Source organism: Camelus dromedarius, chromosome 16 (assembly GCF_036321535.1).
Source record: "Camelus dromedarius isolate mCamDro1 chromosome 16, mCamDro1.pat, whole genome shotgun sequence".
Lineage (NCBI taxonomy): Eukaryota > Metazoa > Chordata > Mammalia > Artiodactyla > Camelidae > Camelus > Camelus dromedarius.
Genome location: NC_087451.1, coordinates 40,027,450 through 40,053,401, shown reverse-complemented (window position 1 = coordinate 40,053,401; position 25,952 = coordinate 40,027,450). Strand labels below are relative to the sequence as shown.

General features: G+C 37.9%; 1 protein-coding gene across 3 annotated transcripts in view; it reads left to right on the top strand.

Annotated features, from left to right (window-relative positions):
* The window catches only part of DDX42 (DEAD-box helicase 42), a 34,694-nt gene extending 8,791 nt beyond the window's left edge, over positions 1-25,903 (top strand). For 2 of the 3 annotated variants that reach the window (XM_031468870.2, XM_010981702.3), the window contains exons 2-18: positions 1,023-1,259; positions 3,058-3,208; positions 7,414-7,475; positions 8,820-8,856; positions 9,757-9,906; positions 13,307-13,411; positions 14,887-15,006; positions 15,696-15,872; positions 16,472-16,600; positions 17,510-17,609; positions 18,205-18,252; positions 18,765-18,862; positions 19,822-20,098; positions 20,854-21,080; positions 22,293-22,403; positions 23,587-23,688; positions 24,299-25,903. In XM_031468870.2, coding sequence (XP_031324730.2) covers positions 1,039-1,259; positions 3,058-3,208; positions 7,414-7,475; positions 8,820-8,856; positions 9,757-9,906; positions 13,307-13,411; positions 14,887-15,006; positions 15,696-15,872; positions 16,472-16,600; positions 17,510-17,609; positions 18,205-18,252; positions 18,765-18,862; positions 19,822-20,098; positions 20,854-21,080; positions 22,293-22,403; positions 23,587-23,688; positions 24,299-25,009 — 2,826 coding nt within the window. In that variant the 5' untranslated portion in view covers positions 1,023-1,038 and the 3' untranslated portion in view covers positions 25,010-25,903. Of the gene's footprint in view, positions 1-1,022; positions 1,260-3,057; positions 3,209-7,413; positions 7,476-8,819; positions 8,857-9,756; positions 9,907-13,306; positions 13,412-14,886; positions 15,007-15,695; positions 15,873-16,471; positions 16,601-17,509; positions 17,610-18,204; positions 18,253-18,764; positions 18,863-19,821; positions 20,099-20,853; positions 21,081-22,292; positions 22,404-23,586; positions 23,689-24,298 lie in introns of those variants that run through there. The other variant, XM_064495677.1, reaches the window with a different exon arrangement.
* The last annotated feature ends 49 nt before the right edge of the window (positions 25,904-25,952 follow it).

Sequence of the window (25,952 nt, the reverse complement as noted above, 5' to 3'; positions counted from 1 at the left end):
AAATTTGTGTGTGTGTACATATATGCATGGAAAAAATTGTAAAAGATATCAACAAAATTGCATATCAGAGAGGAAATTTCAGGTAATTTTAAATTTTGTTCCTTTTTGCTTTCTGAGTTTTCTGCTTTTCTACAAAACTTAGGTTGTGTCATTAAAAAAGATTTTTTGGAACCGAGACTAACAAAATATAAGGTGTTACTTAAACTGATTTAATCAGTGTTCAGGAAATTTCTTTGTAATCCTTGATAATAGGCTAACTGAATACTTCAGGCAACATATCAGTGAATCATGGCTTCTTCCTGGGTGGTGTTCTAGTGGGCAGTTGCTCAATAAATGCATGGGTTACAGGTGCCGTTTAGAGACAATCACATAGGTACTACAAATAACTCATCTGTCATCTAAGTTTTGATTCTTTGATTCTTCATTTAGAAGTCATTACCAGACATCTGGCTAAAACTTTTTAGCTAGCTAAAACTACAGTGTGAACTTTAATTTGGGAACGGTTTTCTGATAGTACCTCAATCCCTGTTACTGCAAACATTACATTATATTATAATAATTGTAGGTTGTTTTTGTCTTTTTTTTTTTTTTTTTTGGTAGAGTGTAAATTCCTTGAGAATAAAGATTAAGAGATTAAGTCTTTTTATCTTGGTATCTTCAGTTGTCTGATACAAGCCTAGTGCATGTCAGATTCCCTCAAATATTTGTTATGTTGTGAATGTTTTTGGCAGCTTAATAAGATGTTAAACCAACAATCAAATCCTTTTGAAATGTATGATATTAAATGATGCATTCCTGTTTGGAGTGAGATCTCAATAAAATAATAATTTCTTCAGTGTTTCAGAAAATGTGACCATTTCATTAGGGTAGAATATTGCATATCTGAAGTACAAACCTAAAGTTTTAATTGAGAGGCAAAAGTTTAAAATAAAATTGTAGGTAGATGTTGGAAGAGATGTAAAAATCAGTGGGCTGTTTACTTTATAAAATAAAATTTGTATTATGTCTCTTGTTCCTAACAGATCAATCATTGACACCATGAACTGGAATAAAGGTGGCCCTGGTACTAAGAGAGGATTTGGCTTTGGAGGTTTTGCTATTAGTGCTGGAAAGAAGGAGGAACCAAAACTCCCACAACAGTCCCACAGTGCCTTTGGGGCAACCAGCTCTTCTTCTGGATTTGGAAAGTCAGCTCCACCACAGCTCCCTTCTTTCTACAAAATTGGTTCTAAACGGGCCAACTTTGATGAAGAAAATGCGTAAGTGGTAATTCCTGGTAATTTAGCAAAGGTTGTGCTTTGAGACATTCATTATATCAACAGAAATTGAAGCAAAGAAACCATTTATTTTTCCAGTATTAATACGACTTCTTAAATTGATTATCTCACTGAATTGCATCATTCCTAATAAGTTAACTTGTCAAGTTTACTCATTCTTAAGGAATACAGTACTTGTGTGCCTCTTTACTTTTACTTGTTCCAAAAAGGATTTGAAGCCATTGAAACCTGAATATGGTTAAAGAGTTTTAAGTAATTCATGTGGTTTTTGATGGTCTTTACTGAAGTTTTTTATTTACACCATATAAATGGTCTTGGAAACACAGGAAGTTGTCTGCCTGTAGAGATATAGTTTGAACTCAAAACCCAAGTCTTTAAAACTCTTACTTTGTAACATCTTAATAGTGGTAGGAAAATCTCATATTTTTGCCCGCAGTTCTCAGGAAACATATTTATTTACCAGTTATCTTTTTTAACTTGATTATCTAGCAAGGTGATAGCTTTAAAAAGCTGGGGTTTGAAAGTTTGAGCTCTGATTCCTGTAGATTATATGTAACTTCCCTCTTTGCCGAGTATGAAGAAATCTTGTATTGCTGTTATTTCCAGCCTGGTTGTGACACTGCTTGAGATTTTTTTCTTTTAATTAAAAAAACCCCTCAAGAACAGAGTTTTAAAAGTACACAGCAGCATTTAAAAAAAACTAGTATGTTATTTAGCAGTTAAATGCAGAAGTAGGTATTTAAGTTTCAGCAAAGTCAAGGATCATTATTCTAGAGAGCAGTTTACCAATTCAGGGATACTTTAAATGAAACTACTATATAAATGAACATGCGTGTGTGTGTGTGTGTGTATAGCACATAACAGTGGTTAGAGCTTTTGAAATAATTCCTATGAAGACTTGAAATGCTTCAAAATTTTAAGCTGCAGTTGTGATTTCCTTAAACTAATACTTGGTTGTTTTACTGTTGCATTTAATTCTGAGGTAAAGTCTAAAGAATATTTTTGTTTTATTAGTTTTTAAAGAGCTATATAGATACTCTTTTCTGGGCTGTTTTTTAGAGGGAAAGTAGTGCTTTCTCCAGACTTTGAAGATTTTTTTCTCAGTACTTAACTAATATGGTGAGGATTTTGGATTGAGTTTTTTGTTCTGTTTTTTTTTTTTTTTTCTTTTCACTTTTTTTTTTTTTTGAGGTATAGTTGATAGGCCATATTATATAAGTTTCAGGTGTGCAACATAGTGATTCACAATTTTTAAAGGTTATACTTCATTTATAGTTATTATAAAATATTGGCTATATTCCTAAACATTTATTTTTAATTCTAGAAGTTTTCTGTTGGTCCTCAGAAAATAGCCCAGCACCTCTGAAGAAAGTCTCTAGTCTAATGAATATGTCTCTAAAAATTTTTAAAGGATTGTAAAGAATAAACACACAAAAGTAATTTTTTCCATAACATATGCTAATATTTGCTATATCTATTTAACAGTGATGTACTAAATTTGTACTGAAAACTAATTCCTTTTGACAGAACTGGAAATGTGATTTTAACAGACACTATTGGAATGGAGAATCTGCTGTGACTTTTTTTTGCAATTAGGATTTTGCATGCATTTTGATACTTAATAGTTAGATCCTAAGCCAAAGGCTGAAGGTCTCCAATTTGACCTTTATATTTTAAATCTCTTAATAGTAACATATACCATAATAAAAATTTTTGTTAAATGCAAGATTCACCTGACCCCAAATTAAACACTTTATCAATTATACATCTTAATTTTCAGATATTTTGAAGATGAGGAAGAAGATTCTAGCAATGTTGATTTACCTTACATTCCTGCTGAAAACTCACCTACTCGCCAGCAGTTTCATTCCAAGCCAGTAGATTCTGACAGCGATGATGATCCCTTAGAGGCATTCATGGCTGAAGTGGAGGCAAGTATCATCTCTGTTACGTTAAAATTTTCAGCAATTAGAAGTAGATCAAATTAACCTCGTGCTTTAGTCCTCATTCAGTATTTGGTTTTTGGCCCTTCTGGGGCAGAGTTGCTCTTGTATTTTGTAGTTTTTTAAATAGACTTCTACTTGCCTTCTAGCGTTTTCAGAGATGATTAGTGTCTAGGAATTTGAACGGTAGCCCTTGAACATATTAGCTCAAGATTTGCATGTGTGTGTTTTGTTTTAATAATTCTTGGTATATTCTAAAATGGAATGAATGTTATCTTATTCAATCTAGGATTTATTAAATACATATTTATGTAAAGTAATTAACCTTTAGGAACTTGCTAAAATTACAAATTCTTTCTTCTGCACTGCTAATGTTTATGTCTTACCATCAACATTCACGACCTCACTGTAGAAATTGAAACTTGTGACCACTTCCTTCTTAAAACTCTTCTCCATAGGCTCTTGTGATTTTGCATTTTGTCCTTTTCTCCCATCTCTCTGACTTCTCTATTTATTTACTTATTTACTTTTTATTAATGAAAGATTTCAAACACATTCAAGAGTAGAATAATAAGATGAGCTCCACGTACTGTTCACCCTCCTTTATCAGTTAACAACTTTTGGCCAGTCTTGTGTTATCTAATACCTCCCACTCCTCTTTTAGATTAAAGTAAGTCTCTGACAAATCATTTCATCCATTAGTATCTCTGTATCTCTATAACTCTTAAAAAAACAGTAACTACCATATCAGTAGACCCAAATAAATCCTAATGTAGCCATCTGACTGTTTTCTGTCATTCTTGTGATCCTCTTCCAGTTTCTCAAATATGATTCTCCTACAGTTCTCTGTTCTGACTTGCTATCTTCATTCTTTATACCTTACTTAGTGACCTCATCCACTTCTAAAATGTAACTTGTATGTGAATAATTAATATCTTTTGTCCCATAATCTCTCTTTGGTTTCATCTGCTTTTCTAGGCGCATATTGGCCATTTTTACGTGGATGTGTGCCCTGGCACCTTAAACCCAATTTATCATCTTTTCCTCCTCAACCGGGTCTTTTTTTTTTTTTTTTTGGCCTCAATTCTCTTAATGGCAGCAATATTCACACTGTTACCTTGGCTTAACTTTTCCCTTTAATTTTCCATTCTTTTCTTCTTAGCAGATAATCTAGCATGTTTGTGACTTATTTAATCCTAAGAATAACAAAGAGAAATAGGCAGAGGAAAAAAAATATATATATAACTTTAACTAATAAGAAAACTGAACCCTAAGGTAATTCAAATCCTTTCCCCAAATCACATTGTACTGTGTGGCAGAGCTGGGACTCAAATCTAATTTTTCATGCTTAGTAGTCCCAAGGACTAGCTCTTTGCAGTACATCATGCTGTCTTTCCTCTCGTTGTTTGCCAAGTTCTGTCAGTCTTTACAATATCCTTTTGCATCTATTTCTTCTTGTTTTCACAGTAGTCATCCTACCATATACCCTTATTAATTCTTGCCTGGTCTAAATTCTCTCCCTGCTTTGGTTTCTCCTCTCTCCCATTTATGTGGTGTACAGCTACAGAGTACTTAAACTAAAGTGTGTTTCTTATCATGCTATAACTCTTGCTCAGAACCTGTCACTTGATTGCTTATGAAATAAAATCCTTCTAGATTCCTCAGTTACTTGTTTCCTGAAGTCTTCAGCCAGAATTCGTCTCTCCTCTCAGGAAGTAAGGGAATAAAGAATCCAATATAAATGTGTTTTTGTTTTGGCCTAAACATTGCTTTTTAAAAATGTGAGCCAGTGTTTTTAAGATTGAGAAATTTTGTCTAAAAGTCCAGACTCTTGAAAAGTGGAAAATCTGGCAAGGCTAGGCCTGCATTCTTTTGTGGCAAAAATAGGCTGTTGCTGAGCAAATGGCTGCCTGCTATAGACACGGCAGGCCTTTTTGCAGTTCATGGGAGTCCCATCAGTCCCTATTGTTTACTTGACACTGAGGCCGTCATTTAGAACCATTTATCATCACACTTGTGTTGTAATTTTCTTACAGTGGAGAAATATTTTTCTTGAGCTCAGGTCTCATCAAATATCAGAAAATTAAAGACTCAGGACTATGTGATACAAGAAAAATTAGAGCATGCTTTAGAATATTCTTCCTTGCTAAAGTACAAGTAAAGCATGTCTGTCAAAAGAGTACAACTTTTCTTACCCTGGCCTGACTTTGTTTATTGTCAAATTGGTACCCATTAAGTATTTTGAGTTTCTTGCCTTTGTTTTAGAACAACTCAAATTACTTGCCAAAGAATATACACCTAATAGGTAGCTGAGCCAGGATTCAACTCTAAAGCCCATATTCTTTCTGCTTTATCATTCCGTATCTGAGTTCTTGTAGCATTGTGTATTTCTACCATAATACTTACAAAACTACTAAGAACATACATGTGCTTTGCAGCATGGTAGCAATTTAGTAAATGTGTTGAATGATTCTCTCAAAAGTAAAAGGCAATAAGTTAATGGTTTGTTGTGTTTGAGATATCTTACGCATATCCTTTTCTTTTCCCGTCTTCTTGAGCTATGGACATTTCCCAAAGGTTTCTCATTATTTCTTGAGATCCATAGAGATGAGTTAGAATAAAAATCAGCTCTTAATTTTCTAGGTTTAAATTTAAACTTAATTTTTGTTAAGTTCAAGCTGGCATAGCCCTTTTTGAGTAGGAATATCCAATAATTGCCCAGATTCTCTTGCTTGGAATTTTAAATAGTTGAAGCTTTTGGGGGGTTAAATTTTTCTGATATAGAATCATTCTTCTGGGTGTTTTTTGGTACAGTATCCAAAGGGGTTTTACTGGTTTTAGGACAGAGATTGGATATTGTCTGATCTTGGGGAGAGTGTTATTCCAAAATACTGTATTAATCCCTGATCAAGTGTAAACTTTTCTAGAAATTGTAAACTTTTCTAGTGTTTGAACTGGATGAAGATTGATTTTTTAGCTAGTGTTTCAACAAAGATTTATGTAGGCTTAAAAAATATGTTCTATAAATTTTGGGCCCTTTTCTTATGTTGCACTACTTTTGTCATCTTCACTTTAGCCCTGGCCTGAAGTGTATCTTATATGTGGCCCAGTCCCTTGAAAAATAAGTTGTTTATGTGTAACTTCTGTTTTTAAAATATTTCTTAATAAGGAATGTTTGAATAGATAGAAAATCTGACCATGTCAGGTAATATATTGTGGTATTTCTTTAATCAAAGAAGTCGGAAAAACTCATGTTGTTTTGTAATAAACAGTTATGCAGAATGTGTTTTAACCTTGGGGTAAATTACTAATTCTTATGACCTTGATTTTCACATGTATAGAACAGAGAATTAATTTAGATCAGTAATTATCAATTTGTTGTGCATAAGAATTGCCAATGGAAAGTGGGAAAATTACATGCACTTAACTCTACCGGCAAGGATTCTGATTTAGTAGATTTGGAGTAGGGTTTTTCAACCTCAGGACCATTGACAAGTGGGGCTGGATAATTCTTTGCTTTGTAGGCTGTCCTGTGCATTGTGGGGTGTTTGGCAGCATCTTTGGCCTTTATTCACTAGATGCTAGTAACGGTCCCTCACCCCAAGTTGTGACAACCAGGTGTCTCCTGACATTGCCAAATGTCCACTGGGGACAAAATTGTCCCACCTTTCCAGAGCCAGATCCAGAAATACGCATTTTTTTTTTTTTTTACTAGCCCCATTGGTAATCTGATGTAAGTCGTCTTTAAAAAATAGACTAATCAAGCAATTTTGCTAATTTTTCCATACATGATATATTTGCAGATAAAAATCATGCAGTCCATGGTGAGTCAAGTTTTTAGAACATTTGGGTGTTTCTTTTTTTTTCAATTTTTAATTTTCTTTATTTACTTATTTTTATGGGAGGGGTACTTTGATTGATTGATTGATTGATTGATGTTTAGAGGAGACACTGGGGATTGAACCCAGGACCTTGTGTGTGCTAAGCATGCACTCTGCCACTGAGCTATACCCTCCCACCTTTGGGTGTTTCTCTTTGAAAAATAATCGTTGATTGCAGCAAAGGCATATAGCTAGAACTGTGGTGGTTCTTACTCAAATCTAAAAATTCTTCACGAAATTTCCCTTTCAGTGTTTTTAGTTGATTCCATATGACCTCTTTTCCCCCTTTTTTCTTTTTTTTTTTTTCATTAGGATCAAGCGGCGAGAGACATGAAGAGACTTGAAGAAAAGGACAAGGAAAGGAAAAACGTAAAGTAAGTTGTTTTCTTCTCCTTCAGAAAAGTTACATGAAAATTGCTGCATTATTGCAAAACCTGTACCCCCAAAGTTTATAGAGAAAATTAAAGTACACAGATGTCTTGACTTGAAGTTATTCCTGTTATCTTGAATGTTTTTATAGTTAATAGAGATGACTTTGCATTTGCAGTAATTAAAAAAACATTCTTTTTGGTAGAATACTTGGTATTCAATTATAAATAATTTTTAGTAAACAGAATGAATTACAATGGGAGTCAAGAGAGCATCATTACTAAAGTTCGGGTTCATTGCTTTGAGTTTTGTCCCGTAACTAATATAAAAGAAGTTAATGCATTATTTTTGAGAAGTAATGGTGATTATATCATAACATACTATGTATATTATGAATAAGTAATCTAATTCATTTAAGGGTGACATCATGCTTTAGCAACTAGTCAGAACTTGAAATACTTTATTTTCTGGGAAAGAGAATTCTTCTCTTTCCCTTGCTGAAGACACTCCTCTTAAGTCTTTTGCTTCTAAGCACAAGAAGGTGTGGTTGGACTTTTCCCTCTGCTTTGCAGTCAGTGCTCCCCCCCCCCCCCCCCCGCAAAGTTCCTGTGCCATAAGGAGGTTCAGCCCTCTTTTCAGTGCTTACTCTGTATTGCGTTCTCTTCCAGCTGCCCTGTACTGGTGGTGTTGCTTGCCTTAGGAATTACAAGTCCCCTAGGTTAGGCAGAAAGTCTGATTAAAAAGGGATGATTGTGGGAACTAAGCAGCTGTACGTTTTGTAGCTCCTGAGAGATGCAAGTGGAGGTGAAAGTTTTCTTTGAATTGTTTGGGAGTTTTAGTGCCAAACTTAAAGAGGTGATGTAGTTTTTCTCTCTATCCCCAAGGATTTTGGCTGAATGCAATTACTCTAGAGCTAGAAACTCTGAGGTACATTAAGAAGGTTATAACATTCTTTTTAGTGTATGCCCAATGCAGGTTTGTTTTTTTAAAAATATACTTTAAAAAATGCTTTTCACAACTGCATTGTGTTTCTTGTATGGGGTTGACCAGACTAGACAAGGATCCTTGGGTATCTAACTTTAAAAGTTTTACTCCCTATATCCTGTTAGAATTTGATGTTTCTAGGAGTATCATATCATCATGTTCAAAAGAAATGCAAACTGCAGCTTATAGAATGAAACCAGGCATATATGATGGATGGATAGTTTACACTGTGCTCATTGCTGCTTTGTTATTGTTAGTGTTGAGAGTTCCTGGCTGTATGGAATTCAACACTAATGTGCTATAAGTGTGGAGCTGGGTATGTGGAACATTTGCAGGGAAGTTTGTTTCTCCGCTTGTTTTTCCAGGGGTATTCGAGATGACATTGAAGAGGAAGATGACCAAGTGAGTTCCTATGCAGTATTTCTATCTTTTACATTTACCCCACAAAGTCTATACTGGGGACAAGCTAGAGCTTGCCTTCACTGAAATGGCCATTCCTGACGTTCAGCAGGGAATGTCATTTGACTTGCTCCTTTTCTACATGTGTGACCAACTGGTAATATAAAGATTCATGTGGCTTTCCCCCATGTTGAAGATGGAACTTTTGATCACCTATGGCATCAAAAACAAATATGAGCTTTATTCAGCTTGTTTTTTTTTTTAATTAAAATTAACGTGTAGTCTGATAAATCAAGAAATACAGTAGTGTGGGATCTACAGATAGCCTCTAGCAATATCTAACCTCTACCTGTTCCTAAGGGCTCCGTTTGTGATTCTTGTGTCTCGAGATGGAACACTAATTAACTGACTGTCCTTCAGTATTTTTTCCCCATTCAGTTGTGGGATGGTGAGATGGGAACCAGAGTGATCAATAGCCCTTTCCATGTTTGTGACCCTTCTAATCAGTGTCAGCTTCCAAACTTGGATTGGTAAAGTCACAGCATGTGTTCCACAGCTCTGGGCAGGGTAGCTAGACACCACACCCCAGGAAGGCTGTGGAACAGACAGATTTATAAGTCTTCTGTTAAGCAGGCTAAATCAGGAAGGCTGTGGAACAGATAGATTTATAAGTCTTCTGTTAAGCAAGCTAAATCATTTTTATGGTACTAACTTTCATTTGTTTCCTCTGATTGTCCCTCTGAATACTGCTATTGTTTAAAGGAATCTTTGCTAGTAAGAGTCTTGCCTTACTTGGTAGATATTTAAACTGCAGTCATCTGGTACACTGTGTACACTAATTACAGGAGCAGAAATGTTCTCAATTGTACTTGGGTATGATTATGTCCTTGTGCTTTCCTGCAGGAAGCTTATTTTCGGTACATGGCAGAGAACCCAACTGCTGGTGTGGTTCAAGAGGAGGAGGAAGATAATTTGGAATATGATAGTGATGGAAATCCAATTGCACCTTCCAAAAAAATCATTGATCCTCTTCCTCCTATTGATCATTCAGAGGTATGGTGTTTTGCTGAGTTTAACTCTTCTTTCAAGCTGGTACAGTTTTCTTCAGCTTTAATATTTAGGTTTTCCCAGTATCTGAGTACTCCTGATTTGTACTCCTTAGATCACAAGACCATCTGTCCTCTGGGATCTTGAGGTCTTTGCCCAGGGATTGAGTCAGAAAGTGACTGAGTGGTTGAGGCTTTATAGCCTATATTTTTGTTCAAGGTATAGCTGAATTATTTGCTCACATTCGATTTTCGGCTAAGAATTTTTTTCAAGCAATTGTACTTGTTTTCCACACCATCGCTTGCCACCTTTCTTTCACAGTGAGTCCCTGGGCCTGCATTTGCTTTTTAATTGCTGTAAATCTTTACTATTTCTCCCAGATCTGGGGCAGATGAGAGGCTATTCCTTCAAAATGGAACCAAGAATTACAGGTTCCTTAAATCAGGAAAAGGAAACAAGGGTATCAGTATATCCACTTGGAGAAAAAAAGAAAAAATCAGTATTTCATGCAGGTTAAGTATCAGACTAGATAGATCTTGTATACCCTAGTGATTCTAGATCTAAAGCAGTGGTTCTCAAAGTATGGCCCTAGGATTCAGAAGGATCTTTTCAGGGAGTCTACAAAGTCAGAAGAATTTATAGTAATGCTAAGATGATTTGCCTTCTTCACTGTGTCAGCATTTGCACCAGTGGATAAAAGCAGTGCAGACACCTTAGCATGAATCAAGACAGTGGTACCAGCTGTTCTTGTCACTGTGTTCTTCCCTGCCAGACCATCATGGTTACCCCCCCCCCCAAAAGCCAGCTTCACTTAAGAATATCCTTGACGAAACAGTAAAAATTCTTATTTACTAAATCTTGATCCTTATGTTACATGTCTTTTCATTGTGTGTGACAAAATGGGAAGAATGAATAAAGCATTTCTATCACATGGCAAAATAAGACAGCTGTTTCAAGGGGACAGGCACTTAGGTGTTTGAGTTGTGAGCTGAACTAGCTGCTTTTCTTCATGGAACACCATTTTCACTTGAGAAAATGAATGACACTTTAAGGAAAACAGTTGAAAGTTTTTATTGCCCATGATAGTGTGAACAAAAATACTGCAATGTGAATGAAAATACTGCAGCCATGTCAGTAAACAAAGAATGCTGAAACCAAGTCATCAGCGTCTGCCGCCACCCCCCAGTGAGGACAGGCCTGCAGCCCAGCCTCTGCAGCCACTCACAGTGGTGCCCTCTGAGCGGACTCAGAATAAGAAAGGACAGGATACTGGCCCTAGATAGCTAGGTGCTTGTCGAAAGGAATGAATTCAGTGAGCCCAAATGTTTTCTTCCTCCCATACGTAGAAAAGCACTAAATGCTTTAACTTAAGATGCCTGGTTTTCTTTAGATAACAAGCAATCTATTGTTGTTCCAACTACCTGGTCTTTGTTGTAAAAGCTCCTATATATCCTAGCTCCTCCCCTACCTCTTGGGAGCAGTCCCTCAGAGTGATCTGAGAGGCTTTCAGCCCGGCTCGAGTCCTCCCGCCAAATAAACCATAACTCTTAACTTTTAGGCTGCGCATTTATTTCAGTCGACAATAGAAATTCAAGCTTTCAAACAAAAATTAGAATTTGGGAAACTTAAATTCACCACAGTGAGCTTGACAGCTTTCCAATATTTAAAGTCTGTTGTAATGAAATTGATGGTGATAAACGTTATGTGTGTGTGTGTGTGTGTGTGTGTGTATCTATATATAATTATATAATGAAATGTTTTGGATGATCATCATACCATCTCAGTGAACCAGTATTTTCAATTGGCCAGTGTATGTTACAAAATCATGCATGAATAAAAGCTCCACTCAAACTACATGATAGACCCATGAATTATAATATAACAAAATGAAAGTTTATTGATATGGTTTCAGATTTCACAATGACAGTAACCTTTAAGAATGACCGCTTGTCAGGTTTCAGTATAGTATCAGAGGAGTAAAGATTTGCAAAAATGTAGAACAGTATTATAAAGTAGTTATTTTTATTAAAGCATTTATGTTAAAATGTATTGGGTTTGTTATTTTTAGGTGAATTATAAATTAAAATTTTTCCCCTCTGCTTTAATTTTACTACAGTAAATATCAATAGATTTAGTCTCTATAAACAAAAACTTGTGTAAAAAGTGTAAAGGGCACCTGAGACTAACAAGTTTGAGAACTACTGGCCTAGGTTGGAGTGTGGGTTATATTCAGTTTCCTTTTGCATAGCTGTTACCACATAAGAAGTTGGTGGCAAATGAAACTAAATATGTGAAACTGATCTAGGAGGATATATCCATGATAAAGGGTGAAAAATCCAGTAAGGGAAAACATACAAGTATTTGAAATAATTGTCTAATAAAATGTTTGAGATACTTGACAAAGTGCTTGAACTTCATTATTATGCCTGGGGTATCCCACAGTTGTCCTAATACGAATGGGCGGTCTACTAGGAGAGACCAGAAATGTGGACGGGATACCCCTTTCTTTCTGTTCTTCTGTTTTTCTTTTGGATACAAAAAAAAGTGTGTGTAAAAAATTTACATATTTGTGAGTTTTTGTGAACGAAGCAAAAATTCTTGCCCTAATGGAGCTTCCATTTTGATAAGTGAAGAGAACTAAATAAAATCCTGTTAACAGCATAGTGTGCAGCATTGTAGGGAGCATAACAAAGGTCCTATTAATAATGCTAAAGGAAAACTTTATACTTCTTTATTTTTTGTTGATAGAAAGATGATTAATTTTAGGCTGTATCCAAGATTATGAAGTTTTTGACCATCTATGAAAGTCTTAAGTTCCTCTTAAAAAATAAGTTTATTGTAGACATACCATGTCAAAAAGAGAATCATTTAGCCAAATTCATATGTAATAATATGCTAATGTTTTGTATTATTAGTACAGTAGGCTATGAAAAGAGTAGCAAATGTGACTTCTTCCCTCTTTGGAGTTGGAAATGCTTGAGCATATAATTTAAAAGTTATGTAAACAGTTCCATGTTATCAAAAAGAATAGAACTCCCACTAAAGGCAGAGCTCTCCCCAAAGGAAATATTAGAAGTGTTTTTAAATGCCTAGATCTGTTACATGTGGAATATCTGAGTCCTTTGGCATTAGAGATTCCTTAGTCTGTGTCAAAGTTGTCCAAATCTGAGGTGTTCTTAAGAGTCTCTTTAGGAAGTAGATTTGTGTTTATATTGAAAAAGGGAATAAGAGAACGTACTGGCTGTACTTTTGGGATTTTTGTCATGGATAAATGAATTCCTTTGTTCTCTCTAGCTGGTTATGGCTTTACTTGTATAATATTTGTAAGAGGTTATTTTGCATTAAAATCAAACTTACAGGATTGACTCTTGAATTCTAGACTAACTTTGAATAATTGGACCTGCAGATTGACTATCCACCATTTGAAAAAAATTTTTACAATGAGCATGAAGAGATAACCAACCTCACCCCACAGCAGCTAATAGATCTCCGGCATAAGCTCAATCTTCGGGTAAGTCAGTTGTTAAGGCAATGTGCATATTAATATTAATAAGTCCGGAGTTAGTATTGTTGTTTATCCAAATTAAAATAACCTTTAGTTTCTTTTTTAATGGTCCCTGAACTCTCTTTGATAGAGTAATAATTAGATCCTTGAGCTCTTGTGTCTTGATTTTATTGTTTTAGTCTTCCAGATATTTTAAGATATGATTATTTTTTTCTTTCATGTGACACACATGAATGCTGTATGAGTATGTTTGGTCAACTTTGTATGTTGTGTTGGAACAGTAGGTCATGTGACCTTAAAACTAAAACCAGTAAGTATTTCTGCAGTGAGAACAATGTGCTAAGAACTGTATTGGGTGGGCTAGAGATGAAGCAAGGGGTTCCCATCTTCAGGAAGAGGAGACAAGATTAATGGAGGTGACTAACATGGGAAATGTTAGAATATTTCAAAATTAAGATACACTTGCTTTTCAAACTATATGCAGCACACTTTTTTTAATTAGAAGAAAAAACTAACAACTCTAAAAAATATGCATGCACTAATATCAGAATAATAGTTTAAATTGTTCACTAAAAAGCTTTGGGCTGCACATTGGCCACACTATTTAGGGTGATGCTAGATGTTACGTGAAACATACAGATAATATGGTGGTGTCTGCTTTGGTGTGGACAACTTTCTGGCTTTACCAGTTGGTACATGATGTTTGAACTTGTGTTTTCTAAGGGGTGGGTGAGTGGTTGTCGGGGGTGCTCTGTGTGTGTGTGCGTGCGTGCGCGTGCATGCATATGCGCGCGCATGTACTTGCCTATTTTCCAAGAAGTGCCCCTTCAAAAAAAACTTTGAAGTGAAATGCTGATTAGAAATATCAGCATCACCGGAGAAACATTGAAAGGTCACCACTGTTGGAGTCAGCATGGAGGTGGAGCCCCATTCTTCACCTGGGTACAGTTGAAACGTTTTGGCATTGTCTGCACTGTCACTAAGTGGGACATTAATTCTTCAGGAATAACAAATTGGAGACAGTAGATTATATCTTTATAACCAGTGGGTAAAGACATGTCTTATTTGGAACTCATTTGCACTCCTCATTTTATTTCAAGAGTAAATTTTTTTTTCCTGCTACCTACCTAATAGTTATACAAATGAAAAAAAAGTTAATGACTTCTAATTCATTGAACATTACTTCTTTTTATCTCTTAAGAGAAAATTAATTTTAAGATATTTCTAGGCCCTTAATCTTTTAAAATCACGTGACTGCTTTCTCAGGAGTTTTATCTTGGAGTTTTTTACATGAAGTTTTAGATCTGTTATTATTTTGAGTTTTACCTTTTCAGACAGTGTAGGCTATTGGTTGCAGACTTGTATTTTCACTTCTTCATACTGAACCTAACTGCTAGATAGATACAGGCGGATATTGTTGAACTTTCGGTGCTGGTTATTTTGAAGTACAAGTCATTCCTGCAAGTTGTCTTTGTCTCTAGGTTTCTGGTGCTGCACCTCCTAGACCAGGAAGTAGTTTTGCTCATTTTGGGTTTGATGAACAACTTATGCATCAGATTCGGAAATCTGAGTACACACAGCCCACGCCAATACAGTGCCAGGTAAGTAAAACATATTGAAAGGAAAATGAAGTAGAATGACATTCAGTGACTATATTTATTTTACAAACAAGTCAAAGCAGTAAAACAGTGTTTAGTACAGAACTGTATTGACATGGATAGTATTTTTGAAAACTTTAAAAATTAAAAAGCAAAAGTGAATTTTTACCACTGTTAAGTGGTAAGGGTCTGGGAAATATTCTTTTGTGTCTGATAAATGTCTTGAAAATAGGATATGACATATTTCAAAATATGTCTTGAAGAATATAGTTCATTAGGCCTAAACCAAACAAAAAAACATTTGTGTGTGGACAAATTTAGCACAGCCAGTGACAAGGATTCCTCTGTCCTTGACTTGAAAATTCTCATTTATAACTGAAAGTAATAGCTTCTGTTTTCCATTTATATATGAATTTTATTGAAAATTTTCGGTATATAGATGAGATAGGTAGTCTGTACTTTCTCAAGGAGGTAAATTTTTTAAAATTTTAGCAATGATATTATTATTTCTTAAAAATTGTTTATGGGAATGCCAGGTATTTCTCATTATTCCATAGCCAGTATGCATAGCCCAGGATATTTTTGTTCCATTGGAAATAAATGTCATTAATAGTGATTTACCCTTCCCTGGGATTTCCTTCAGTACACATTTAAGACTGCAAGTTTAGAGTGGATACTTTTTTTTCCTCTAGGGTGTACCTGTGGCGTTAAGTGGTAGAGACATGATTGGTATTGCCAAAACAGGCAGTGGAAAGACTGCAGCCTTTATCTGGCCCATGTTGATTCACATAATGGACCAGAAGGAATTGGAACCAGGTGATGGACCAATTGCAGTGATTGTGTGTCCTACTAGGGAGCTGTGCCAGCAGGTATGTGCTTTATGTAGAATGCCCCCTTCCATGTGTGAACTGAAAAGGGACTAGCCAGTCAAGCGGGTAGAATTACCAGGAAGCTTTTTTAATTGTAGTGAAATACATAAAATTTACTTATTTTAACCATTTTTAAACTTACAGTTCAGGAGCATTAAGTACATTCACATTGTAGTGCTACCATGAAATTTCTGGAAAATATTATGTGTTATATATTTTCTGTATCACCAAATACATACGTTTCCCTAAAAAAAACTACTATTTTAGGAGAAAAAATATAATATGGGAATTGTTTGTGTTGTAAGCTCCCAGTGTTTCCCTCCTGCATTGTTAATTCATTGTGCTTGGTGGAAAGGCAATGAGACAGGGTCAGGAAGAGAAGTGAAAATTAATCACAAGATTTTAGATAGCTTATGGAGATGTGATAATGGTACTCTTCATTTGCATTATAAATAAAATTTTGATTTTAAAGCATTTTCTAGCTTTTGGTTTTCTGTTGACATCACATTCTGTGTTTTTCAGAACTCCCTTCTGGGTTATGACAGAGGTTATCTGTTAGTGTCACAGTTTGTTAATACATCATTCTGTCGCCTTTGTAGATCCATGCAGAATGTAAGCGGTTTGGAAAAGCATACAATCTTCGATCAGTGGCCGTGTATGGAGGCGGGAGCATGTGGGAGCAGGCCAAAGCCCTGCAGGAAGGGGCAGAGATTGTTGTTTGTACACCAGTAAGTATGTCTTGGGTCTGAGTAGCTTCTCAGCCTCTTTTGGTGTGGGGACATCGGTCAGTTGTTGGAGGGCATTTCCTCGAAAATGTAGTAAGGCAGGGCTGAGGATACTCTTGAGTGACAGCGGCTGGATTTAGCTGAATTTCGATTGGTTGACTAAAATAGCAGTCCAGTAAGATTCTTTATGCTACCAGTTTCCCTCTGCATCAGAGTTTTTCTTATGCTCTTCTAAAAAATGGAACCATGCTTAACTGAGAGCATCAAAAATCAGAAACATATTTAGAGTAGTCAGAACTGCCCAGAAGACTGTAGTCTAAGTATTAAAAATCAGCAATGAGGCTTTAAATTAGGTCATTTCAGAATGCCTCACAAAAATAGTTCTGGCCACCTTCTCACAATTTAAATTATAATTAATGTAAAGGAAGAATCCAATTGAGTTTACAAAATTTCTGTTCTTTTGGTCTCTGTAGCGCGTAGTCTAAGGCTGTCAGACTAGTGTCTGTTACAGTCCAAGACAGTATTAGCACTTTTGTTAGCAGAATTCTAGAAAGTTCTTGTAAATGCCTTTAATTATACAGTCGACCCTCCACATCGACAAGTTTCCCCCAGCTGTGAGTTCCACCAACTAAGAATTGAAAGTATTGGTGGGGGGGAATTTTCCAAAAAGCAAAACTTGACTTTGCCTTGTGCCAGCAACTACTTATGTATCCTTTACGTTGTAGTGGGTATTATAAGTGATGTAGAGATGGGATAAAGTATACAAGAGGATGTACGCAGGATGCAAATACTGCTCCATGTTATACAAGGGACTTGAGAGTCCTCCTGGCGGGGTTGGGGTGGGGAATTCTGGAACCAGTGCCCCACAGATACTGAGGGATGACTGTACTTTTCATTTTCTGGATCTCATAGGGTCGACTGATTGATCACGTGAAGAAGAAAGCTACCAATCTTCAGAGAGTCTCTTACCTCGTATTTGATGAAGCAGATCGAATGTTTGACATGGGATTTGGTATGCCTTGAATACTAGTTTCTTCTGTCCCATCCTCATGATGTTATTTTTCCCGTGTCTTTCTAGACATACCAGTGTTTTATCTGCATGAGAGAAGCTAAAGATACTTCTGGACAGGGATAGACCATAGGGATATAGCTAAGACATGAACTATTTTTAAAAGTTCTCTCAGGAGAAGTATGTTAGGCTTGACTAGGTTGAAGATACTTGAAAGTGTCTGTGTGTATAGGGTGAGTATTGTCGCTAGGCTTTGTTTTTATTCCTGTGCCTTTGATTGTGGAGATCTAGGTCTCTTTTCTTAAGTAGGTGGATATCATATTCAGGGCCTTCTGCTTTCCTGTCCTCCTTGACTTACCCAGCTGTGTGAAAATTCTAAATAACTGTCTTACTGATTGGACCACCACTGGGCCTGGCCCAGCTAGATGGAGGGCAGGTGTTTCTGAGTTTCATACTGAGTGATAAGTCTAGAAGTTTCAGAATTTCCTTAATGTTTATAATGTTTTATATGAAGATTTTAACTAAAATGACTTTTTCTAGGCATCCCAAACTATCATACAGAGTTATAATATTAATTTTACTGTTCTACTTCTTCCAGAGTACCAAGTGCGATCCATAGCAAGTCATGTCCGTCCTGACAGACAGAGTATGTATGAAGCAGTTTAACTAAGCTATATTTGTACTCAGAATAAACACCTTGTTACTTTATAAGCATTCACAGTCATGGCAGCAAAAATGACCATGTGTGTACTAGTGAGATCCATAAAGGGAGAGATAATGACAATTTATCTGAGCTGGATAGGACCTTAGAGATCATTGGATAGAACTTAAGTCATTTTTACAGATGATAAAACCAAGGGTGAGAGTTAAATTCTTGCCCCAGTCCATACAGAGGCAGTACACAGTGCAGATCTGCTGATTTGAAGTCAAGAGCCTTTTTCTGAACTATGCTGACAACCCTTGTCTTAACTGAAAATGTATAATAATAGAATAAGGGCAGATCTTTTTTCCTTAATGAATCAATTTTTAAACTAGGTTTAAAAGTTCATATAGGTTTTTTTTTTTTTAACTGAACAATGAATGTCAACAGGAGGCTTACTGAGTATTCAAAAGGAAAAGTCATACTGTTTCTTTAACAGAATTTACTTTACCTTTTAGCTCTCTTATTCAGTGCAACTTTTCGGAAAAAGATTGAAAAACTGGCCAGAGACATCCTGATTGACCCTATTCGTGTGGTGCAGGGAGATATTGGAGAGGTAACCCTGAGCAGGGTTGGATGGGATCCCAGTGGATTATTTCTCATATTATGGAGACATGGAATTAATTTCTCACTATTAAGAGAAAAAAAATAATTATGCATTTACAGATGAGGCAACATGTTTCAAATTTGCTTTAAAAAACCCAAGGGAGGATAGATGAAGCAAGATTGGCAAAATGTTGGTAATTGTTGAAATTTGGTGATGGGTACATGGGAGTTGATTTTTGTTCATTTTACTCTTTTTGAATGTTTAAAAGTTTTCCAAGTATTTTTGGGGGAAAAGCAAGTTTTGCCTGGAAGACTACTGGTCAGTTAGGATGAAGCTGACATTTTGTCTTATTTTATTTTAATTAAATAAGTAAGTAATTACTTTTTTGGAATTGACATTTTAATGATTGTGGGAGGAGGAGTGGGGTGGTTTGAAAGTGAGTTAAGATTTGTTTGTTTTTTTTTTTCTCTTAACTATACATATGCCCTATGTGGAAAATTTCTTACAATTGTGATTTGGAATTCAGTAAAGCCTTAAGAATTCCTTAAGCTGCTTGCTTGGTTTATTATTAAAGTTCTGTGCAGTTAGTGTTTTAACATTGTCTGGTTTTCATTTCTGAGTGCCTTGTATGTGCGCGTATGAATTGTGCTGGGAGCAAGTGGGAGGGACAGAGAAGGAGCTTACTCTCTTAGGAGTAATCTGAATAGGTACATAGGAAAGTACTGGCAGAGTATCGGGGCTTACAAAGTAGTTAGCTACATGTACATACACGTTAGAGGAGATGGAGATCACTGTGATTGGAGAACACATGTTAAGGTTTGGGCTGCATTTGACTTGCTGAAGGAAGGCCCAAGGAGAAGGATTGTTCAGGGTTCTTCTAGATGCAGGTAGAAAATGTGATGTCTGGTCCTTGCTCATGTGTCCTGAGGCACAAATGTCAGTCATCTATTTCATTTATTTCTTTCCAGGCAAATGAAGATGTGACTCAGATTGTGGAGATTCTCCATTCTGGGCCTAGTAAATGGAACTGGCTTACCCGGCGTCTGGTAGAGTTTACCTCTTCCGGGAGTGTTCTCCTGTTTGTTACTAAAAAAGCCAATGCTGAAGAGCTGGCCAATAACCTTAAGCAGGAGGGTCATAATCTTGGCCTGCTTCATGGTGACATGGATCAGAGTGAAAGAAACAAGGTCATTTCAGACTTTAAGAAAAAGGACATCCCAGTCCTTGTGGCCACAGATGTTGCAGGTAGAGTATGAATTTCCCCAGTAACCTTAGATGCCTGTGCTATAAGGGTGCTCTGTCTTGCTGTATAACACGTACAATACCTGAGGGGGCTGACTGAAGGCACTCTGCTGGCTTGGCTGGCCACGCCCCATGGAGCAGCAGTTCAGAGCACACTGATCACAACCTGGAGCTCCAGGTACCACTTTTCACTTAATGTTTCGCTCTGAAGAAAAGAATCCCTGAAAACAGTTGGAAAAAATTGTTTTCGCAGTTACATCATACGTTATGCCCTTGTTGCGTGTCTGAATATAGTAGATATCTTACATTGATTTATTAGGTCGGGCATACTTTACTCAAGATCAGAAGAAAAATTTTGAAGTATGGTTTTTGAGTTTGTTCCGAGTTTTAATAGGCACTCTTAAAAACTGGTATTTTCTCCCAGAAAGATCACTTCTCAGCTTCAAGGCACATTTGATATTGGTTTTAATTTTTTTTTAAACATGTTTCTGGTGCGAGAGAGGCACCATGGCAGGTTTTTGATAGCAAAAGATAGATTTCCTTTACACTAAGTTGGCCCAGCATCACAGAATCTGTGATAGTAGCATTTGTTCTAGAAGGGCAACTTACATGCCTGTATCTCAGCACAACAGACCATGCACTTTGCCTAGACAAGAGGAATGTGGGTTCTTAGAAGGTTAGCATTTTGGGTTACTTTGTTGTTTTGACTCCTGAATAAAAGAATTTGGGGTTTTAAAATTATTATTATTTTATTTCAGCCCGTGGTCTGGACATTCCGTCAATTAAGACTGTCATTAACTATGATGTGGCGCGAGACATTGATACCCATACTCATAGGATTGGCCGCACAGGACGAGCGGGTGAGAAGGGCGTGGCCTATACCTTGCTGACCCCCAAGGACAGCAATTTTGCTGGTGACCTTGTCCGGAACTTGGAAGGAGCCAATCAACATGTTTCTAAGGAACTCCTAGATCTGGCAATGCAGGTGAGGAGCTGGGCACACTTCAGATTGCTCCAGGTTGTAAAACTACGTGAAAAACTTCAGTAAGTCAGGCAGCTAACAGCAGATAACAGAAACATGACAAGGAAGTTGGGCGGGTGGGGGCAGCACTTACGAGGTATAGATTGGTATTCTAGGACATTAAAATTTATCTGTTCTGTTTTCTCACCCTCTCCTTTCAGCAGCATTTGTGTTGAAAAGCTTTTCCTTTCTTTGGCTAAAATCTGTCCCTCTGAAATTTCCACCTGCTTGCCCCATATCACACTTGTAAATTTAATCTCAAGGCAACTTTTCTCCTCACTGCCCTTTCCCCCAGTTTTTTCTTTTGAGGGCTAAAAATGTGTGATATTTTTTTAAAAAGTACGGTGTATTTCACTGTTCCTCAGATCTACGTCTCAGACCTTTGACTCCACTGGTTACCAATTCAAAACTGAGTGAGGCATCTAATGAATTAAATCTTGAGTCTTAGTACACACAGCCCCCATATTACAAATGGGTTTGGGATACAATTCATAGGCCAGCCCACAGAACTGTTAACCCTTACTGCAGTTGTGGTGTTGTACTACCCGTGCTTCAGGTCCTGGGTGAAGGATTGCATTTCAGGAGAGAGTAGAATGTTTCCTTCCCTTCCCCGGGTATAGAGAGCCAATCTGAAACTAAAATTTTGAAGATGTATTTTGTCTTTGGCATTTTCCTGCATCTCACTGTGATTCAGGGTTCCTGTGCTCTCAAATTAATCAGCTTCCCTGATCAGTACCTTGCCCAAGGCTGCCCTACCTTTCAAGTACTTTTTGATTGTAACGTGTGATTGTCAGATAAAGCTGTAACCTCCCCCAGAGATGTTAAAAAAGGTTGCTTGAGAAATAGAAAATAAATTCATTTTCTTGAAGGAAGTTAGAAATGGCCAAATAACTGCTCTGCATTTGAGGTGTATCTTAATGACTTCCCTTCCTGAAGGCCCTGAAGGAAGGAAGCAGCAGTAAAAGGAAGACTTAGATAAGAATCAAAGCTTCCTGACAAATTTCGTGGATTAAATTACCAAAAAGAAGCTAATTTGTGGTTCCTGTGAACGGTTTCCCCCTTGCTATAGATACATTGGCTGAAGATGAAGCAAAAAGTTCTTCCCTTCCATTTAGTTTCCTCTTTGAACTTGTCCTCGTCCTCTCCTGGCTTAACCTTGAATTGTGTTCAATGCAGAATGCCTGGTTTCGGAAATCCCGCTTCAAAGGAGGGAAAGGGAAAAAGCTGAACATTGGTGGAGGAGGCCTAGGCTACAGGGAGCGGCCTGGCCTCGGCGCTGAGAACACGGTGAGTGTGGCTACAGTAGTGTCCTTAGGGCTGGTCTTGAGTCCTGTTCTCGTCTACCCGAGAGCCTCAGCGAGTTCAGAACTGTGTCTAGAAGGGAGCTGTGTTTAGTCTGCTGACTGGAGTCAATACAGTGCTGGTTCTTAGTGTGACTTTCTACTGAAGAAGTACCTGTGTGTTCCTGGCTGGCTAGGCATGCTTAGGAAATCAGTCTAGTTTAGAAGTAGTTCTTAAATTGTGGTCCCTGGACCAGTGGCAAATGCAGGCTACTGCGTGCGTGGGCCCCCTCACCTGCCAGTCCTGTTGAATCAAATTCTGGAGGTGGGGCCCAGCAGTCTTTTACAAGCCCTCCAACACTGGTCTAGAGCCATCGGGGTCACTCTGTAAACTCTGGCTATGCTTTGTGACTAAACTCAGGAATGATTCCTGCACTCTCTGGGAAATCACATCAGGGATATGAGAACTAGTTTTTCTCACAAACTAGGTAATAAAAGTTCCCTCTGACTGGCTTTCTTAACTTCGTTTCCTGTCACTTTGATTCTTAAGGAAGAAAGCTGCCAGTCTATTTCTGGAGCATTATAATTAACTTGGTGTCTTTGTTAAATCCCCTGTTCCCACATTAGTGATGATGGTGATGATGTGGATCACGCAGATAATCACAATAACTAATAGCACTTAGTGTATGCCATGGCCAGCCCAGGCAACCACATAGGTTAACTCAGTTAATCTTAATAACCACTCAGTGAGAGTAAGCAGAGAGAATAAAACGGAGGCACTCAGGCTTACGCTGGTGAAGTGTTAAAGCTGAGATTCAGACTCTGAATCCCTGAGCAGTCATGTATGCGCTATACTGCCTTGTGTCCTTTTCAGCTTTTACATAATTTTTACAGAATACATGTTTATTTTTTGTGTATAAATTATGCCACATGATCAGCTTTGGGCATAATGTGACCTCATTTCTGATTATTAGGGTTAATTCCCAGAAATAGAATTATTGGGTTGAAAGGCATAAGCATGTTAAAAATGATTCATTACTGTGCCTTTTCTCACAAAACATAAGTACTTTCTAAAAACATCCCATTCCCTTTTTAGCTCCCACTTCAGTTTTCAGCATATTGAGGCCCAGTCTGTGGCAGTGGACTTTCCTACTTAATCTTCCATCCTCGTGGGTGTGTTTATTTTTTAGGACCGAGGAAATAATAACAATGTAATGAGCAATTACGAAGCCTACAAGCCGTCCACAGGAGCCATGGGAGATCGGCTGACAGCAATGAAAGCAGCTTTCCAGGTCTGAAACTAAGCATTTAGCTTTTAGCTAAAAGAGCTTTCATTAGTACCTCTTGGGCAGTGATGAGGGGGCCATCGTCCTGTGATGGTAGCTGGCCTCGCAGACTCAGTGCTTGCTGGATTTCGGTAGGGCCTTCCCCCTGCTTTCAGTTTGAATATCAACTTAACTGTAGTTTACAGAGATGCAGCTGTAGAGGCTAGGGAAGCCCCTCTTACTGGTCATCCGCAGTCACGCTCAGGGCTCTTGTCCTACAGCAGGACTGGTGTTCCCTCCCTGCCTTGACAGCCTACAGTGTTGCCCACCTCCATGGCTTTCGTAATCTGGTTGAGAGTAATTGCCATTTTTTAGCTAAGGCATGTTTGACTCTTGTGTCTCTTGTGAACTCGGAACCCATTTTTCTTCCATACATACTCCTCCAGTTAGCTAGCTGGCGTCCAATTAACTATCTAGGCTTTAGATTACGTATTTTATCTCTCTGGACTTATGTTTCAGTTAGAGCCCAAGATTTACCCTTTTCATTAATAGAGGGGTACAGAAACCACAGCACTGTGGGGCTGTCAAGTTTCTTGAACTTACTGTCTTACCTAATGCTGTTGTCTCTTTCTTTTAGTCACAGTACAAGAGTCACTTTGTTGCTGCCAGCTTAAGCAACCAGAAGGCTGGGAGCTCTGCTGCTGGGGCGAGTGGTTGGACTAGTGCGGGGAGCTTGAATTCAGTTCCGACTAATTCAGCCCAGCAGGGCCATAACAGTCCTGACAGCCCCATTCCCAGTGCCACCAAGGGCATCCCAGGCTTTGGCAATACTGGGAACCTCAGCAGTGCCCCAGTGACCTATCCTCCTCCTGGAGCCCAGGGAGTCAACAACACAGCTTCAGGGAATAACAGCCGAGAAGGGATTGGGGGTGGCAATGGGAAAAGAGAGAGATACACTGAGAACCGGGGTGGCAGCCGTCATAGTCATGGAGAGAGTGGCAATCGGCATGGTGATAGCCCACGTCATGGAGATGGTGGTCGTCATGGAGACGGATACCGCTACCCAGAAAGCAGCAGCCGTCACGCTGAAGGCCGCCGTCATACTGATGGCCATCCTCATGGAGAGAACAGGCATGGAGGAGGTGGAGGCCGACATGGGGAGAGCCGAGGTGCAAATGATGGTCGGAATGGTGAAAGCAGAAAAGAGAGTTGTAATCGTGAGAGCAAGATGGACCCCAAGGTGGATAGCACCAAGATGGACAAGACGGACAGCAAGACAGATAAGACAGCTGATGGTTTCGCTGTCCCCGAGCCACCTAAGCGCAAGAAAAGTCGATGGGACAGTTAGAGGGTATGTGCTGAAGCGTGAAATCACTTGTCTTTAATTTTATTTTTAGAAAGATTTTTGGTAACTAGGTGTCTCAGGGCTGGGTTGGGGCCCAAGGTGTAAGGACCCCCTGCCCTTAGTGGATAGCTGGAGCTTGGAGACATTACTCCTTCATCTGGATAATTTCTCAGATGTTTTCTTGGTAAGCTGCTTTGGTCCTTAGAAGCAGTTAAGACTTGGGAAGCTTCTTTTGGCTCTGGGTGAGATGTCACGAGGGTCAGCTGAGGATACCTTGGAAGAAAGGGCCTTATAGGGCACAAAACTCACTCTAGGTTTATATTATATGTAGTGTGTATTTTTTACTAAAATGTCACCTTAAGAACATCTGCAAATAAAGTTCTTTTTCTGTGGCCAGTCAGTCCCCTTTTTAGGAGTTGGCTTCTGCAGACCCAATCCATGGAGGTGTTAGGGATGTTTGGGAAGCACTGTGGTGCTTCTGAATGTTTGCAGGGAAGGGAGGTGTCTGATTCGAAGTGAGGGTTGATGCTCAGGTTCCCCAGACAGGTTTGTATCCAGCCCCGAGACAGGAAGCAGCAGCCTGCTCGACCCAGAGCCACACGCTGGGACGGGGAAGATGGCCCTGGCCGAGGATTGCTCCTGGTCTAAAGTGTTGCTAAATTTAAAATTAAAAAACAAAAATAAATACAAGAGCTTTTAAAGTGTCTTCTCCTATTTCATTGTATTTTTTTTAACTTGCCACAATGGTAGAAAAATCTTTTGCTGAAATGATTTTGATGATTTTTGTTCTATCTTGTTTATAAACGGAAATATACATCGAATTTTGTGACTTTGTGAAGATTTCTTTAAGATGTGCATTCCTTTCTGCTTGCTCTAGTAAATGTTTTACTACTGGGACCTGTGGATTGTCTGTCTTTTCTGCTTCACAGTAAGTCCATATATAAAT